The 12,355-nt window shown below is 53.2% G+C and overlaps 2 protein-coding genes across 4 annotated transcripts; one reads left to right on the forward strand and one right to left on the reverse strand.

The window, feature by feature from the left end:
* Positions 1 to 250: 250 nt before the first annotated feature.
* Positions 251 to 6,544, reverse strand: Stx4 (syntaxin 4). Of its 3 annotated transcripts, XM_013076342.3 has the most exons (11): positions 6,141 to 6,544; positions 5,868 to 5,969; positions 5,659 to 5,758; positions 5,447 to 5,521; positions 4,780 to 4,850; positions 2,510 to 2,618; positions 2,359 to 2,435; positions 2,005 to 2,142; positions 741 to 851; positions 575 to 673; positions 251 to 496 (listed from the first exon to the last, which is right to left on the reverse strand). In XM_013076342.3, exons 1-10 carry the CDS (start codon positions 6,168 to 6,170, stop codon positions 590 to 592), a joined length of 897 nt encoding a protein of 298 aa, XP_012931796.1. In that variant the 5' UTR covers positions 6,171 to 6,544; the 3' UTR covers positions 251 to 496; positions 575 to 589. The 3 variants fall into 3 exon arrangements, with proteins under 3 accessions (XP_012931796.1, XP_087064915.1, XP_087064916.1); XM_087208789.1 differs by having other exon boundaries at positions 251 to 673; XM_087208790.1 differs by lacking the exon at positions 6,141 to 6,544 and having other exon boundaries at positions 251 to 673; positions 5,659 to 5,780.
* On the forward strand, positions 6,229 to 12,023 carry LOC147828614 (uncharacterized). Its single transcript, XM_087208792.1, has 3 exons — positions 6,229 to 6,889; positions 9,341 to 9,448; positions 11,671 to 12,023. The coding sequence occupies exons 1-3, from the start codon at positions 6,331 to 6,333 to the stop codon at positions 11,709 to 11,711; spliced, it is 708 nt and encodes a 235-aa protein (XP_087064918.1). The 5' UTR covers positions 6,229 to 6,330; the 3' UTR covers positions 11,712 to 12,023.
* Positions 12,024 to 12,355: the final 332 nt, after the last annotated feature.

Consider the following 12,355-nt stretch of genomic DNA (forward strand, 5'->3'; position numbering starts at 1 on the left):
TTGCTCTTCGCCTCAGGAATGCCACTGACCTCAGGCGCAGACCCCGCCGTGTTCAGGGATGCATACTCACAGTGGCGGGACAGTGCTGAGCTGGGTGCCAGATGCCCCTGTCCCTCTCCACACCCCCATGGGACAGCGGAAAGGCAGGATGAGCCGCCTGTAGTCCTGCTGCTGAGAGCAGTCTGGACTGAGCTGGGGATGGGCGGGAACCTCGAGGCCCTTCGCCAGCCCCTCCAGGAACACACATGCACAGGGGTGCAAGCCTTTTCTTTAATTTTTTACAAAACCATGTGTCCCAACCAAATAGGACACTGCAGGCCCTCCCCCGGCAGTGGCCTGATGGGGAAGACCCCCATGAATGAGCAGCTGCCAACTCCAGAAGAGCCATTGGCCCCTGCACAGGGCCGGTGTGGGGACTGGGTCTGCTGGAGGCTCTGCCTGCCCCACAGCTGCTGGGAGGAAAGGCCAGGCCCTGGGGCACTGGTGCTCTCAGTACCTGCACAGGAAGGAGGAAGAGGAGGGTGTGAGGGAGCGAGAGGGCATGTAGGCGCAGGTGGGTGGGCCCATGCCTCACCGAGAACGTGTGCCGTCACCCAATTGCTGTGGTGATGCCAATGATGACTGCCAGGATGAGGACCGTGATGGAGACACAGATGATGATCATGACTTTCTTCTGCGGGAGAGGAGGGGTCAGGGGGATCACAGTGGTGCCAGGGGCCAGGGCCAGGGCCGGGGCTCACCTTCCTCGCCTTCTTCTGGTTCTCCAGGGCTAGCTTGACATGCTCCTGCCCGCGCTCCACGTAGTCTGCTGAGCTCAGGATGTTCTTCTCAATCCGGTTGATCATTTCCCCCTGCTCAGAGAATGGGTGGGGTTCAGGGAGGCCAGGGTGACCAGCCATGGAGGAAAAGCATCTTTGTCCGCGCCAGCCCACAAGACCGAAGGGCACTCCTGGTAGGAAAACCCACAGCAAGATCTGACAGGACCAGGTGGGACATAGGCTCCGACTCCTAGTGATGGCTTCTAGGCCCATTCAATCACATGGCCCCTGCTCCTCTTTCCTTTGCTCCATACAACCTGCATGTGCAGTGGCAGCCTTGAGCCAAGGGCCTCACATGGATGAGCCGTGTGCGTGTGCGTGTGTACTTGAGACAGGTCTCACTGTGTACCTCCGCCTCAGTCTCCCGAGGGCTGAGATTGCAGGCGTGCACACCCATGCCCAGAAGCTCACATCTTTTTCACAGATGAACTCTTGTCCCTCACAAATCTGTCTGAATTCACCCATTCTTCTAGGCTGGTCTCCAGCTGCTATGAAGCCCTGTCTGTCCCTGCCCCTGCTGGCAGTACCAGCCTTCAGTCCTGGCATTCCCACTGAAAGAGAGCCCTTTCCCAGGACTCCAGCTGCAAAGGGCACAGGCTGTAGAACTACAGAGATCAGCGCCTCCAGGATGGCCAGAAGTTTACCTCAGCCCCTCACCAGGGTTAGGAAAATGCCCCAGAGCCCCAATCATGGGCAGATTTTAGGACGCAGATTGATCCTAGGGAGCACTGTGCTAGGTCCCTGGCCCTTTCCGTCTTATTCTGAGACAGGGCCTTGCTAAGTTTCTCAAGACGCCTCAGATTTGTAATCCCCCTGCCTCAGCCTCCCAAGTAGCTGAGATCACAGGCATGTGCAATCACGCTTGGCTCTAGGGGACAGCTCTGACTGAAGTTCTTAGAAGCATAATGGTGGGTTCTGTCTGTAGAAGAGGAGCCAGGGTTGAGGCTGTGCCTGGGGTGGGCACAAGTTAGAGGCCACATGGAATGCTGTGTACGTGTCTAGGAGTGATTCTCTGGGCAGCTGTAGAGGGAGGCACAATACTGGGGACTGGGCTAAGCTGGAGTCAGGGCCACCTGGGGGCATGGCCAAGGGTGAAGGAGAGTTTGAGAGGGGAGGTCAGCCCCAGGTCATAGCTGAGGCTTCCGACTGCACAGCCTCCTCTCTGGGGGCTTCCTGGGGCACCCACCTGCATCTCCACCTCAGTGGCCAGAAAAGTGAAGATCTCATGAAGCTCACGGATGCTGCGTTCCAGCTGCTGGATCTCACTATGCCGAGCTGAGATCTCATTGAGGGCCTGTCGAGTCACCTGTGTGTCCTTCAGTATCTGGAGGTGTACAGGAGTGGGGGAACAGGTTGCAGGGAGGCTAGCAACAGGCTACAGTCCCTGTTGGGCTTCTTGGGGCAGCCCCCAGCCTAGGAGCGAGGTATGAGCCTGACGGTGACTCCAGGCATGCTCCTCAATCCCCTTCGGGGCCTCACTCTGCCCTCCACCAAGAGGCAAGAGGAAACCCAGGAGAGGGTGGTGGGCCTGGCCACTCACATTGGACACGAACACCTCGCTCTGCCCACTGTCCAGCATCTGCTCCAGTTCCTCATCTGACACCATTCCAGCATTGGCTGTGAAGGAAAAGGGAAGCTCGGAGCTGGCTCTGCACTACCTGGCCCATCCCAGAGGCTGGGGCTCCACTCACTGATCTTCAGCTGCCTGCGAATGCGCTCCACATTCTTCTCCCGGTACTCAGACTGCATGGAGTTGCACTTGTTGATGAGCTCCACAAACTGCTGGGACAGGACGCCGTGCTGGGGATGGAGAACATGGCATGGGCACCACAGGAGGACCCTTGCCCCTCTGGGCCTCAGCACCCCCAGGGTACAGGAAGCAAACGCTGGAGTTGTCAGGAGGTGCCTGCAGCCTCAGCCAGCTGGCAATTACCTTGTCGCGCTCCCTCACTTCTCGGAGTGGAAGCCAAAGCCTCCACAGGGTGTACATGGCCCTCCCTACATGGTCTGCTCTTGCCCTGTTACCACTCTGACCTTTCCTCTTCCCACTGTCCCTCCATCCAGTGGTCTCCTTATCCCTCCTGAACAAAGCCCGTGCCTACTGCAGGCCTCCAAACCCACTGCTTTTGCTGTCTAGAATACTCCATTCCCCACACACCTTCAAGTCTGTTCACCTCCTGAATGAAGCTTTCTCTCGCATATGTCTGTGTGTGTTTCTGTAGTACTGAGGATTAAACCTGGGGCCTTCACCCTGGCCTTCACAGTGGCTGAACTGCCCAGACTGGACTCAAACTTGGGACCCTCTTGGCTCAGTCTCTCAGGTGTGCACCGCCCTGCTTGGCTTATTCGTTTTCTGTGGTACTGAGGAATGGACCTTGTGCAAACTAAGGGAACATTCTACTGAGCTACACCCAGCCCCTCCCCCTTATTTAAATTGCAACCCTACCTTCTCTACCGCTTTTCTACTCCTTTATGTTCCTTAATAGTTACTGTGCTCTAAAATTAGTAACTCCTTTATTATGGTGATTGTCTCATCCCACTTGAATGGAAGTGCCTCAAGGATAGGGATATTTTCATCCAAAAAGGCTCTGGCATACAGTAGGCACTCAATGTATGTCTGCCAAACACCAGACTCGATGCCTGAATGGAGGTGTGCTCCTGTGCTGGAGGTCCCCCTGCTGCCCATGTGGAAGAGGACAACCGAGGTTCCCCCTGAAACACCCTCTCTAGGTCATTTTGTCTTAAGAGTTCCTTCTTTTCCCTGGTATTGGGGGGTGGATGCAGTCCTTTGCACTGAGCCAGCCCCTTTATTATTTTGAGAGAAGATCTTAATCAATTTCTAAGTTGCCCAGGCTGAATTTGAACTCATGATCCTCCTGCCTCAGACTCCCAGAGTGCTTGGATTACAGGCATGTGCCACCACGCCCACATTAGAGTATCTTATTTTTATTATTTTTTTTTATTAGTACATGTTTACAGGACATGATTACATTCTTCATGGGGAGATGGTACATGGACATAACACAACTTAATTTGCTTTACTTCTTCCTGTCCCTTCCCTGCCCCCTTAGAGTATCTTTTTTTTGAGTCAGGGTCTCACTCTGTTATCCCTCACTTTTTTTTTTTGGTACTGGGGATTGAACTCGGGACCTAGTGCTTGCGAGACAGGTGGAAGAACCACTGAGCTAAATCCCCGGCCCTCACTCTGTAATCCAGGCTGGCTTTGAATTCACTATGTAGCCCAGGCTGTCCTCGAACTCACAGCAATTCTCTTGTCTCAGCCTCCTGAGTGCTGGGTTAGAGTACCTTTCTAAGAGACATATCTCCTTTCCTGGGCTCAGCAGCATCCTCTCGAGAAGACCAAACCTCTCCATCTTCAGTCTGGGCTGTTTGCTGAGCTCTGGGCCCACCTTCTCCAACCCCAACCTCCAAGAACCCCAAACTACTCCTCAGTGGGCACCTGAGGGAGGGGGACAGGCAGATCACTTCAAACCTCCTTACTAAGATGTCACCCGGGGAAGTTTCTCTTCCTGATCTCTTGGATTCTGTGCCTAAGGCCAAAACACAGGCAGAAACCTGCCAAGACGTTTCTGACCTCTCTCTCCTTTCCTGGGCAGAGCCATTAGGCACCAAATCCCACGTAAGTAATGTCTTTGTCTCCTGCCCAAATTCCCCATCTCATCTCTTGGAAAGCACGTCTCCCACTGCCAAACTTAGGTCATGTCTGCAGACACAGCGGCTTCTCATTGAAAAGAGGAAAAGAAAGCAGGGTGTTACAGCGCAGTGCTCAATCAGAAGACCTGGGTTCTCCACCGTGAGCGAGTTCTTTCTTTTTCTGGCACTCAGCTTCCTCATTTGGAAAATCATCGGGTTGGAGTTGAGGATCTCATCAGACATCTACCATTTAATGACTTATGAAACACTTGCTGAAATTTCCCAGTTCTGGGAAAAACAGACCAACCTGGGTTTTTCTCATTCTCGTGTTGACAGAGTTATAATTTTCATCAGCTTCCTCCTTCTGAGGCTCTATGGCTGTGGGAAGACACAAGGGAAGTGGAGAAGAGGGCCTTGATCTCAGGCTTCTGAAAACAGGGCACGGGGCCAGGGGCACATCCCAGCTACAAAATAGGGAAGTTCTTGTCTCCATAAGATCTTCTGGGGAAATATAATTATAGAACGACTAAGGCTGCGGATGTAGCTCAGTGGTAAAGTGTGTGCTTGGTATGCACAAGGCCCTGGGTTTGATCCCCAATACCCCAATAAACAAATAAATGGACTAATGCTAAATCTCTGACAGGAGAAAATTTATTTTTCTTTGCATTCCATCAGTGGGTTCCCACGAGTATGAAGAGGTCTCCTAACACAAACCCCCATCTGTTTGCCCAAAGAATGCACATTGGGCAGCAAGAATTATGTAATTTGTTTCATTGTAAATAAAGGAACCTGAGAGGCAGCCTTGTGCTACGGAAAGTACCGTGCACTGGATGCCAGGGGACGGAGATTCTAGACACAGGCCTGCTGTGCGACCTGGATGTATTACTGGCCTCTCTGGGAAACGCACTCCACAGACAGAGCAGGTACAGGCCGGGACCCTAGGGAAGGATCTGTCCGAGGTCCTAGGAGCTCACCCTTCAGCTGGGCTCGGATCTCCCTCCCCAGCTGTTTGATCTCATCGCGCAGGTTCTGCAGGTCCTGCTTCATGCCTACACAAACAAGACTATGACTTCCACCAAAATCACAGCCCCAGGCTCAAGGAATCCACCCTGGCCACCACCTGCACAGAACTACGACCCCCGCAACCCAGCGGACTGAGCATGCGCGTGCCCAGGGTTCGGCTTACTCTCCTCGGGAAGGGGCGTGGCCAGGATGGTGACCTGCTGCTTCTCTAACTCCCGGACTTTGCTCTCCAACTTGACCATAGTCTGCCGAACTGTCTGGACCTAAGGAGGACGACCGAGAGGGCTGAGGGAGGGATGGGCTGCTCCAGAGCGCGCTGCTCCTTAGTCCTCCTGCCCCTCCAGAAGCCAGGCCAAGACCCCAGGCCCTTACCTTCTGGAAGAACTCATCGTCCGGGCTCCCCAGACGGGCCGTGCCCGGGTGCACCACCAGCGCGACTCGCTCCTTGTCCTCCTCGTCCGAGCTGTTGTCCCCCTGCCAGGCCCGGAGTCACTGGCACCACTTCCTTGCTGGGGCTCCCGCCTCGCAAGACCCACAGGCTTCCGGGATTTTCCTTACGCCTTCGGCCGCCCCTCCCTGCCCCAAGCCAGGAGTCCGGCTTCCAGCCCGTCCGCCCGCCCCAGACCTGCTCCCCCGGCCTCTCACCTGCCTCAGCTCGTGGGTCCTGTCCCGCATGGCGGCCCAAGCACCCTCTCGCCGGAGCCCGAGCCCCGAGGGCTGCCGATTCTAAGTTCGGACTCCCCGGACCCCACTCACACTGACATTGCCTTCCCTCATCCACCCTGCGGACCCCAACAACCCCGCGAGCCGCCAGAGGCCCCGCGCCTTGCAGTCAATGGGCAGGAGCCGACCTCGGCCCCTCGAAGCTCCACAGGTTGGAATTCCCTCTTCGGGCCCCCTCCCGCTCCCGCAGCCTCTGTACAGCCCCTCCGGCACGGTTCCGAGCATGCGCAGGAGAGCGCGTCTCTTCCTCGCCCGAGGGAAAGGCAGGGCCGGAAGCTGCGACGCCCCGAGCGGAAGCAAAGCTGCTGGGACGCAAGAGCCCGCCCTCTTCACCGAAACCGTCGCGTCCCGGGACGGAAATCTGACAGTTGCCAAAGGGGTGGGACTGCGTCATTCGGACGTAATCCACGAGGACGAAGTCTCACATCACCCCAGGCCGCCCCCGCGTCACGTGACCGCCGGGCCCCCTCCCGGCGGCACAGGAGGTGACTGTCACGTGCCCGGCTCTGTCGGCGCCTTGCGCGCAACACTGTCCCAGGCGCCCAGGCACCCCGACGTACCAGCTACGCCCCTGCGGTGCCGGCGAGGTGGGGCGCAGGGTGCTGACTACCCAGGGACCTGCGAGGCCGAGGATGGTGGACCCTTGCTGAATTCGCCTTCATTTCTTTTGGGTACGGGAGCGTGGGCAGACTGATGACTTAGAATTTGGGGCTGTCAGCTTTATGGGACTCTGAAAGCAGAAAATAATAAGAGCAAGTCTTCAGTGTTAGAATTGCAGGGTTTTGTGGGCACAGAATCTGGGGGAGGGAGGTGACCTCACCGAGGCCGAACTCCTCCTCCCGCACACTCCGGGCGCAGGCTCTGACAGGCAGCCAGCGTCCCGCGTGAGCGCCGCAGTCCCGCTGACTGCCCACCTTCGGCAGCTCCGGCTGAGGAGTGTTTGTATTATGCAGTGCGGATTGCTTCCCAGCCGTTTATGCCACCAGCCCCTACCTTGCACCTGGGTCTGGTTCTGAGTTAATCAAGTTCAGTACCCATCACATGATGGACCCTCACAAAATATTTGTGAACCTTAGTTTAGCCCTTTCATGTATCTGAGATAAAGCCCCTGGTTCCTTGGTCGGTCTTTAGACTTCAGGCTTTTTCTGTGCCATTTCCCTAACCCTTCCTCTCTAGACATTCACTTGTCTGATATTTATTGGGTACATAGAATGGGCCAGACAATGGCCCAGGGGCTGAAGGCACATCAGGGACTAACAGATGAAAATCCCCGCACTTGAGGAACTTAAATGAGTTCCCAAGTCACTCAGCAAGTCTCCGCATAGCCAAGAAGGAATATTAGTTCAGGATCCCAGGGCTTTTCCCCAGAGAACTCCTGTGAAGGTTCAAGCAAGGGAAGGAATGCCCCCTCTCTGGTATCCCCTGGTCAGGAGACCTGGATGCCTGTGCCTGAGTTGCTCTGGACTTCTGGAGAGCCACTTCCTGTCTCTGGACTTCAGTCTCCCATCTGTACAATGGGTGAGAGTAAGTGGGCAGAAAGACCACCCTTATCTATATGCCCTGCTCTAAAGTTGAGTGACAGCCAGGCATGGAGGTGCATGGCTGTAATCCCAGTACTCAGGAAGCTGACACAGGAGGATTGCTACAAGGCTAGCCTGGGCTACATAGCGAGACCTAGTCTCCAAAAGGAAATAAAGTTTAGTGATTGTGCAGCTGGAGACTGTCCCATGCTGTCTGATTCTCTGTGTGAGGCCTGGGTCCTTCTTTTCCCTTTACAACCCAGCTTGCCTGGGCTTTGGAAGGAGGGGTGAGGATGGTGCTCCCTGGTCAACGCACAGAGGGAATGCAGGTTGGAGGGCTTTTCAGGAGGCCAAGGTCTGCCGGGTCCCCTGACGACCATAGTTGTTCCATATTAGCTTCTGTCTCTCTAACTGCTGCTTCCCTCCTGCCTGCCTGTCTCTCTCATACCTGTCTCCGAGGGATACAGTGCAAGGGCTCTTGGAGACCTGACTCCTAGTCCTGCCTGTGATCTTGAGTAATTCATTGCTTTTCTATGGGAGTCAATTTCCCCATCTGAGAACATGGTCTGGCAATTTTTGCCTTTCCAAAGGTAAGATTTGGGCGATATCAAGAGAGATTGGAAAGCTGAATGTAGTAGCACACCTGTAATTTTAGCACTCTGGGAAGCTGAGGCAGGAAGATAGTAAGTTTGACCCCAGCCTGGGCAACTTCTAGAGAACCTGTTTAAAAATAAAAAGTAAAAAGGGCTGGGGATGAAGACCCAGTTCAGTCCCAGTATGGTGGAGGTGGTGATGGCAGGAGCCCTGGTGAGGGAGGACTGCTGAGGGTCCCCCTCTTGGCTTTTACTCCTGTGGGCTGAACTCTCTGGCCTCACCTGTGCCATCTGCCTCAGCCTCTCCACACGTTGCCTTCAAGGTTCCCAGTTGCAGTGTGGAGTTATTGACGCCTCTGTTAGCATCTCAGGACCTGGCTCGGGTGGGGCCCTCCACAACTGAGCCCTTTGTGCTGCCCAGGCTGTCTGAGCAGCCAGGAAGTCTGTGTTGAGTACAGTGGGTCTTGGGTGTGGAGGTTCTGGGTGTGTATACCCCTTCCAGTCTGCCTGGAGCTCAGACTCTGCCTGGTCCTGAGGCTTAGTGATCCATCCTGTCCCCTCCTTGCAGGTCTGATCTACCAGCACAGGAGCTAGATGACTGTGGCTGGGTCCCAGCTCTTTCCCGTATTAACTCTATGCAGCAGGCTACTTAACTATGCCAGAGCTCCCACGGGAAGAACAATAGTACCAAACTCAAGGGTTACTCTAAAAATTAGATGAGATGATACAAGTGAATGGAGCAGTGTCTGCTATGCAGTAGTGCTGTGCACATGTTTGCTGTTGTATGATAGTGATGGTGGTGATGACCAGTGGCTGGATCTCCGTGTTCCACCCGCACCTGGGGACTCGCCTCCATCTAGTGATGCCTGCTTCAGGCTCTCTGGGGAGGGCAGCCTACACGCCTGACCCGGCCTTCCTCCCTGTCGAGGGCCTCCCACACCTGGGGCTTGGGACTGCCTGCCGGCCTGTTGTTGTTCCTCTTCCCTGTCCCTGTTTTCTTTGTCCCCAGAAGCCAAAGATGTCCACACATGTCTCGTGCAAGGGCCTGCATTCACCCTATGGACAGCTCCGAGGCCATCTCTGTGGCGAGCCCCGTGGGCCATGGAGACGGCACCTGGTGGGCCTCATCTCATGAGCATGTGTTTTGGTTTGGTTTGGTTTTGGCAGGGTCTTGCTCTGTAATCCAGGATAGCCATGAACTCAATATGTAGCCCAGGCTGGCCTCAAACTCATAACGATCCTCCTGCCTCAGCCTCCTGAGAACTGGGACTACAGGTGTGCGCCACCATGCCCAACTCATGAGCATGTTTGAGCCCTGAATTTGACCATTCCCTAGAGTTCTGAGACTTTCCCCTCTTCAAACTCTACACACATACTCACACTTTTTCTTTTAGATCTAACTCATGGGGTTCCCACTTAGCTACATCCCACCCCTTTTTATTTTTATTTTTTCCCCCTTTTTATTTTTTATTTTGAGACAAGGTCTCCCTAGACTGGGCTTGAACTTGCAGTCCTCCTCCTTCAGCCTCCTAGAGTACTGGGATTAAAGACATGCCACCATGCCTGCGTTCTACACACAGTCTTGTGACTGATGTCCCTATGGTGGTCTCCGAGTCTGTGTCTTCACCCCAGACTTTCTCCTGAGCTCAGACCTCCAACTCTGTTGGCTTCTGAGAGGTCATGCAGACATCTTGAGCTCACCAGGTACCAAACAGCTCCACCACCTTTCCTCAGAAACCTCCTACACTAGCTTTTCTTCCTCCTGTGCTTCTTCCCCACATGGGTGACACTGGGTCACTCACACCAGTATTTTGACTTTGAATGTTCGAAGTGAAAGGGGTTGGGGTGTAGTAGCCCAGCTACACCTAGTGTGTTGCCTGGCATGGGCAAGACTTTGGGTTCAATCCCAGCCTGCAAAAAGAAAAGATAACAGACATGAAGTTTGTCAGGGTACATACCTCAAGAAAATAAGGAGAAAATCTTTCATGGCTCTTGGAGTGAGGAAGGCTATAAGAGAAAAGATTAATACATTTGTCTCAACTAGACATAGTGGTGCAAGGCCAGGGATTTAGCTCAGTGGTTTTGCCACCTGCTGTGCAAGCGCAAGGACCTGAGTTCGATCCCTGGTACCGCAAAAAAAAAAAAAAAAAAAAGACATAGTGGTGCATGCCTGTAATCTCAACACTCTGGGAGGCTGAGGCAGAAGGATTAAAAGTCAGACCCCAGTTTGGACAACTTAGTGATTTAGCAAAACCCTGTCACAAAATTTTAAAAATGTAAAAAAGACTAGGGATATAGCACATTGGGAAGGCCTGAGTTCAATCTCCAGTAGCCCCCCCCCCCGCCCCGAGTACATTTGTCTGTAAAACGTTCTGTGTATCCAAAACATCATAAGCAAAATCAAAAGGGCCGGGGATTTAGCTCAGTGGTTCTGCCACCTGCCTCTCAAGCACAAGGTCCGGAGTTTGATCCCCGGTACCAAAAAAAAAAAAATCAAAAGACAAACTAGGAAAGATATTTGCAATTCTTTTTTTTTTTTGATGTTTGCAATTCTTATCATATACAAACACCTAATCTCCCTACCAGTTAGATTTTCCATATATTGATAAGAGAGACCAGCAGTGTACAGGCAAAGAACATGGCGGGTCCGGCATGGTGGCTAACACCTAATCCCAGGACTCTGGGAGGCCGAGGCAAGAAGGCCGCAAGTTTGAGCTCAGCACGAGCGATTTGCCGACAGAGCAAGGCCCTGGTGAAAATTTAAAAATAAAAAGGGCAGGAGGAGGGGCCGGGGATGTAGCACAGTGGTTCCGGCACCTGCCTCATAAGCACAAGGTCCCGAGTTGGATGCCCTGTACCAAACAAAAAAGGGCTGGGAGGTGGCAGAGAAGGGCTGGGGGTGCTGCTCAGCATGAAGGGCCTGAGTTAAATCCCCAGTACTACAAAACAAAAAACAAACCATGAGGCCTTAAACATAGGCAGATGTCTTTTTTTCAGTACCAGGAATCAAACTCAGGACCTTGAGCATGCCAGGCAGGTGTGGTGCCACTGAGCTACATCCCCGGCCCTCAACTACTATTTTTTATTGATCATATTAGTTTAAGTCTGTAAGTTTGAAAGACACTTTTTGTGGTAAAGCAGGTACTTTCACACATTGCTGGTGGAATAGCAAAATGATACAACCCGGAAGATCATGCACGTGTGCTTGAACCAACAGTCCCACTTCTGAAACCCTAGAAGATCTTCCTGCTGGGTTAGTTAGTTACTGCTGCGTAAGAAATCACCCCCCAGATTTGGAGTGAATTACTGGACTAAAACTACCATTTACTGTTATTCCAGATTCTGAGGATGGCTGTGTTTTCCTGCTGGTCTGGCCTTGATTATGCAAGTGGCTCTAGTCAGCTGATGGCTCTGCTGGGGCTGGATGACCCATCACGGGCCCAGGAACACTCATGTGTGGGCTCTTGGCTAAGCTGGCGGGGTGGCTGACCCACTCTGTCCATGTGATCTTTTATCCTGGGCTTATTCACAGGACAGTGACCTCAGGGTTCCCCAAGGGCAGAGGAGGAAGCTGCAGTACCCTTGAGACCCTGCTCGGAGTCTACACATTACCTCCAATGTACTGCATTCAAAGAAGTCACAAGTCTATGCCAACTTCAAGGGGTGGGGAAATAGAATTTTAACTCACTACATCTATTTGTTTGTTTGTTTGATTGGTTGGTTTTTTGAGACAGGGTCTCCCTGTGTAGTTCAGGCTGAACTTGAACTCACCCTGACCCAGGCTAGCTTCAAACTCATACTGATCCTGTCTCAGCCTCCTGAGTGCTAGGATTACAGGCATGTGCCACCATGCCCAGCTTTACTACATCAGTATTTTTTATATTGTTTGCAATACCAGAAACTTGTCCATCAGTAGATACAAAGATTTGTCAAAAAGAATTAGGGTTGGATATAGTGATCCATGCCTGTAATCCTAGCTACTCAGGAGACTGAGTCAGGAGGATCACAAGTTCCAGTCTGGCTT

This window comes from Heterocephalus glaber, unplaced genomic scaffold (assembly GCF_053883595.1).
Source record: "Heterocephalus glaber isolate CG9 unplaced genomic scaffold, H.glaber_assembly_v1.0 deba00000943, whole genome shotgun sequence".
Classification (NCBI taxonomy): domain Eukaryota; kingdom Metazoa; phylum Chordata; class Mammalia; order Rodentia; family Bathyergidae; genus Heterocephalus; species Heterocephalus glaber.